This window comes from Crassostrea angulata, chromosome 10 (assembly GCF_025612915.1).
Source record: "Crassostrea angulata isolate pt1a10 chromosome 10, ASM2561291v2, whole genome shotgun sequence".
Taxonomy (NCBI): Eukaryota; Metazoa; Mollusca; class Bivalvia; order Ostreida; family Ostreidae; genus Magallana; species Magallana angulata.
Window position 1 is genome coordinate 44,015,418 of NC_069120.1, and position 5,864 is coordinate 44,021,281.

Genomic DNA, 5,864 nt, shown 5'->3' on the forward strand with positions numbered 1-5,864 from the left:
TGATAAAATTTATTCATATGAATAGAAAATTTGTTTGTTTGTTTTGTTTTATTTCGGTTTTTTCTTCTTTTCTTTCCTTTCTTTATTTTTAATTTTTGTTTCAGTTATTTATTTTTCTTATTATTTTACTGGATAAAAAACGTGAAGGATTATGAATGACAGTTGGTATAATTTTAAAACTATCCTGTGAAATTATGTAGATTTAGTTATTGAGCATCGTCTTTTCCCAACACCCTATCCTTTTGGAGGGTTTCTGAGGACTGTTCGTCTCAGCATTTTTTCTCCTCAATTGACCGATATCAAAATGTTGAATCCTTACGGTCGATTACCATAGACATTGGTGTATTTACATATAAGATGTACTGTATACCTGGGAAATGGGATTTTACACCAAATGAGGAGAACCTTATATAATTTTTTTGTAGGTTAAGAAAGTAAACTTCTGAGATCATTACTCATATGAAATATTCCAGAAAATGTTTTGATTGAAACAAAACAAATCAGGAATACTTGATTTTTTCAAAACATTTCATATTTGACGGGTAAGCCAATTTATAAGACCGATTTGACTTGACGGATTCAAGAATCAAAATATATATGACAGAAACAAGCTAGAAATCCTACGAACTTATTCATATATAATTCTTGTGTGTTAATGTTTTCCATATTTGATCTATCTATCTATCTATCTATGAGAGAGAGAGAGAGAGAGAGAGATCGAGAGATCATAAGTTAGAGTTGTCTCGCTTGCCACATTTAATAAGCATAAACTAACTATATAGTGTAGTCAACCAATCACCCGTAACGTTTCGTAATGCAAAAGTAACGAATATGCATTCATGAGATTCAATGTGACTGAAAAACCATCATGAGGTTATTTACAATTACAACAATTTATACCAACAGTTACAGTGGGTTATTGTACAACGGTGACTGACCCTGCAGTAAATTGTGATCGAGGACGTAACTTTGAATGCATCAGTAATAGACTACAGACCGTGTCTACTTAGCATGTGTATATTCTATATATATTGTTCACCTGTCCGTCCCTATACGGATTAACGCGTTTATCTCTCAGCTGTCGATGGATAATAGATAATTCAAAGCCACGAAAGATGATATATCGCAAAAACACGACAATCACAAGTTGCTAAATAGATTATGTATGTAGTATGTACGTGTGCCCAGGATTAAAGATTACAGGCAAAAAAATCCCCCGTAACAGGGAAATCAGTCAACACGATTTGGAACCCATTTTAACCCCCGTCGCTTTGTTTGTATTTGACATCCTCATTCATTTTTTTCTCTCTCTCAAATCGAGTATCTTTTTCCATCGCGCCGATCGACCAATCAGACCTCGGCTTGCTTTGCCTGTTGCACTGACACGGCTGACTTGAGCGAGGCGCGGCTGTGTGTGTGCAGATTGCTGTATCAGAGAGACTGAGACGGCAGGCCCCGATCACAAAGGAAGAAAGCTATGTCTGAGACCAACGGAATTAACGGACATAAGCCGGCCGGACTACAATGGAAGGCAGGTCTGGTTACCAGCTCTAACAAATACCTGACAGCCGAAAAATTCGGATTTAAAATTAATGCATCTGGGACTGCATTAAAAAACAAGCAGATATGGATGTTGGAGCAGGACCTGAATGAGGAAGTGGTGTATATTCGGAGTTTTCTGGGACGGTATTTGTCGTCTGATAAATACGGCAACGTGACATGCGATGCCGAGGAACCAGGGCCGTCAGAGAAATTCGCCATAGAATACACCAAAGGGACAGGCAAGTGGTTGTTCCGGCAGATGGAACACGGGAATTACTTGGGAAACAGTGGAGAAAACGTCAAATGTTTCGCCAAGTCTCCGGGGGAGTCCGAGCACTGGACTGTCCAGTTGTCGATTCACCCACAGGTACATTTACGTAACGTCAACAGGAAACGTTACGCGCACCTGAAGGACGACGAGATCCAATGTACGGAGGTCATTCCGTGGGGTCAGAACTCGCTCATCATCCTAGAGTTTGTCGAGGGAAAGTACGCCTTAAAAACCTATGACAATCGTTATTTACATAAAGATGGGGGTCTGGTGGAGGCACTGGATGACTCCAGTAAATTCACCTTAGAAATCAAATCGGGCCAGATCTCTGGGCTGGCTTTTAAGGACAATGATGGCCGATATCTGACTGCAGTAGGGTCTACTGCCTCCATGAAAGGCCGAAATAAAGCGGTAACAAAGGACGAACTATTTACTATAGAGGACAGCCATCCACAGGTCGTCGTCATTGCGTACAATGGGAAGCTGGCCTCAATCAGACAAGGTAATGTATTCAGGGTATTGATAAGGTGTATCTGTTAGGGCCCTTTACACGTTAACAAAGAAACGCACAGACGTGTGAATGGGCGACTTGTCAATAAAGCTAATAACGTTGCAATTTTATGTCAAATGAAATTTGAGCGGTTCTTGTTTCTGTCAAAAACTCGACGTTTCACTTTTTTCCTCTCTTGAAATTAGTGACTCATGTTCCTTGTGTGGCGCATAATTGCCACAGCTTGAACAAGTGCATGCAGTCGGATTCAACCTATTAATTCCCCCTCTCAAGTCCCTTACAACATTTCTGGGGGATTTTATGCTCAAATCATGCAGTAATTCTCTATACGGTGCTCGATCAAACAAAATGTAAGAAACATTTTTTTCCCGACATTAATGATATTTCAGGGCCGTATGAATCACGCGTTTTTCAAATTTTTCCCTGAGACGCTTTCTTCATATTTTTTAAAGATCAGACCCTGGCTTATCATGGCCGATCTACACCAATAGCTGTGGCGTGCTGAGTCGGTCTGTTTTGCATCTGCATCAAAAAAACCCAAAACGACATGGATCAAAAAATAAAAATAAACCTCTCTGCGGAACCAAACTATCAATAAAGCATTTCTTTGGCATTGTGTGATTCGTGCACAAGACTTAGCGGTAAACAAAAAGGAAATCGATAGTCTGGTCTTTGCTGAAGTCTGTTTTAATTGGAAAAGCATCAAAATCAGTTCCAGCATAACACTCCATCGCACTAGGTCTGTTAAACTTTGATCAGCGAAGCAACTGAAAATCTCTGGGATCGTTGACAACCATGTAATGATGAACTTTGCTCCAATGGAGCTATCGGGTGATGTAATATGGAGTAGTTGGCCCACACGTGCTATTTGTTACAAGCCAGCTGATGTGCTCCCTTGTGGATTGAACCAATTTTCTTTATCGCGATAAGACTATATTAAAACTATCAAATATCAAATGCTTTCGTCTATTGCTTATACATTGTCCGCACAGCGCAGTGTTTTCCCCTAGGAGTTTTCCGGAGTAAATGGGCTCGGTGTGTCTGGGGGCTTGTTAACCTTGATAGGAAGGGGGGATGCTGACAAGAATGCAGAGTTGTTTGTTGATTTACCGCTGCTGAAGGAAGTGTCCACTTGATGCCTAAGTACAGATAACGAGGCTCCAGACGACAAGTAGTACCATCAAAAACCACTTTCTCCCGGCCTCTTCCGCGCGGCTTACAGATTCTTGAACAATATACTTCCGAATCACGTAACTTAAGCTACTGTTTTTAAAATTGTGTGTACGCATCCTCCGTTTTATGGGGGAATTTAGTTTCATTAAACATGAACCCCAAAAAACCTGATATGTACATATCTAATAGGAGAAAAGAATGCTGATCTACTTCCAGGATATGAAAATGAAACAAATTTGCTCCTTCACCCCCACCCCCATCCCCGAAACTAGAGAAATGAGCAAAGTCAGTAAATTTACGCCGAATTTCTTATGTGTATATTGTATATGTATCTATTTAGGAACTCTGTATGAATGAATAATTACACCCCATTCTGTTGTCGTTTGGTAGGTATTGACGTTACAGCCAATCAGGAAGAAGAGACGGATAAGGAGACATTCCAAATGGAGTACAACCGCGAGAAAGACGCGTGGGCGTTCCGGACAATTGACAACAAATACTGGTCTCTGGATGCGGCAAGCGCGGGGGTGCAGGCAAGGTCGGCTTCTGTGTAAGTGTATATTCTACATTTAAATGCTGCATTTCAAAAGAAAGCTACTTTCCCTGTTCTGTAATAGTTGGCAAAAGATGCGATAAAAACACCGACTCTGCTTAAAAAAACAGTAGAAGTATAAAATGGTTGATGATTAATTGTGGTACATCTGGGCCCCACGAAATCACTGTCAATGACATAATGCTGCATAACATGTTCGTTTATTACATGTTTTCTCTTTACCAAAGATAAACCACGATTGCAAAATATAACACCAACAATAATGACGGTTGTTGGAGTAAATTAATACTTAATTAATTAAGCTAATAATTTGCGTGTAACTTATGGGATTAACTTACTCTTTTAGAACACCCCAGGCTTTGTTTCATTTGGAGTGGTTGGGTGACGGAACAGTGGCAATCAAAGCCAGCAACAATTGTTACATATTCAACAAGGCAACCGGAAGTCTCGTAGCGACCACTGAGGCCGTCGGCGAGAAAGAAAAGTTTAAGATTAGGATAGTAAACCGACCGCTTTTGGTTCTGAAATGTGAATATGGATTTGTCGGGGTCAAGGCCAAATCAGAAGAATGTTGCTGTAACAGAGTGACCTATGACCTCATCCAGCTGGAGGGCTGTAAGGACGGGACGTACAACTTCAAAGGTAAACTCGAGACCTCGGGGTTAAATGTAAACTTTAGGTCTTGAGGTCAAGGTAAATTCTAGATCTTGAGGTCAAAAGTAAAGTCTAGTCTGTTAAGTCAAATGTAAACTCTACACCTTGTTATAAAATAAACGCTTACACTGCCTAGAATACCCTAGACTTAATGTCAATTAAACCTACTGATTACAGTGCCTTTAGCTGCAATAGTATTGTAAGTCTGTTTTGTATACCTTGGAAAAAATTCAATCATTTTACAATATTCTATGGGATTTTTTTCAGCGTCTAATGGTAAATACTGGAGTGTTGCAGATAACGATATGGTGATGTTGGATGGAGACGGTCCCACTCCATTTATCGTGGAATTTAAGGGAAACTCAAAGTTGACAATCAAAGCGCCAAACGGAAACCTTCTCAAAACGGAACAAAACGGACTATTCAAGGCCACCGGAACGGAAGTCAATGCCAGCACTCTGCTAGAGTTCTAAAGACCTGGAGACAGGTACCAAATTACATCTTCAAAGGGGACCAGCTCATCCAAGCTTGGGCAGTGATATCTGTTTGAGACAGAGTGTAATCAAAATATTGTCATTTCTTTACGCGTATCGTGTCCTCATCCACCGACCCCTTACATCATTTACATGTATACGACTATCGACCACCAGAATCGAGATTTTAATTCGTTTCTAGGATACACAACGAATCGCTGGCATGTTATTTATACTGCAAGCTGCAGTTTTTGAATATAAGACAGGGACTTGTTATAGCGCGATGCAGACTTTGGATCAATATACATGTGTTTGTGACGTTGAACGTTAGGTGTATCTTGTATATAAAAGGCGAGAAATATTTTTGCATGGCTTCTTGTTAGAGTTCAACATTTCATCGATATAAGAATGATATTAAAATCCATTTCATGATTTGTACAACATGTGATTAAAACATGTAAAACTGTTGTAGCCTATTTTTTGAATAACCATGGAAACATTTTGATATTTATCGAAATTTCAGCCTATCCCTGAAAAAATACAAAAAGTGCTTTCTGGAAAAAATGATTTCAGAATCGATTATATTGTGGGCAGAAAACCAGTTATAGTGATGTGGAGTTATAAATTGAATCAAGCATTACCATCCATCTCTCTTTCTCTATTTTTCCTTCTCTCTCTCCGTCTTAT

At 39.6% G+C, this 5,864-nt stretch overlaps 1 protein-coding gene across 1 annotated transcript; it reads left to right on the forward strand.

Annotated features, from left to right (window-relative positions):
• Positions 1 to 1,361: 1,361 nt before the first annotated feature.
• On the forward strand, positions 1,362 to 5,644 carry LOC128166582 (fascin-like). Its single transcript, XM_052831849.1, has 4 exons — positions 1,362 to 2,315; positions 3,888 to 4,047; positions 4,397 to 4,692; positions 4,972 to 5,644. Exons 1-4 carry the CDS (start codon positions 1,478 to 1,480, stop codon positions 5,175 to 5,177), a joined length of 1,500 nt encoding a protein of 499 aa, XP_052687809.1. The 5' UTR covers positions 1,362 to 1,477; the 3' UTR covers positions 5,178 to 5,644.
• Positions 5,645 to 5,864: the final 220 nt, after the last annotated feature.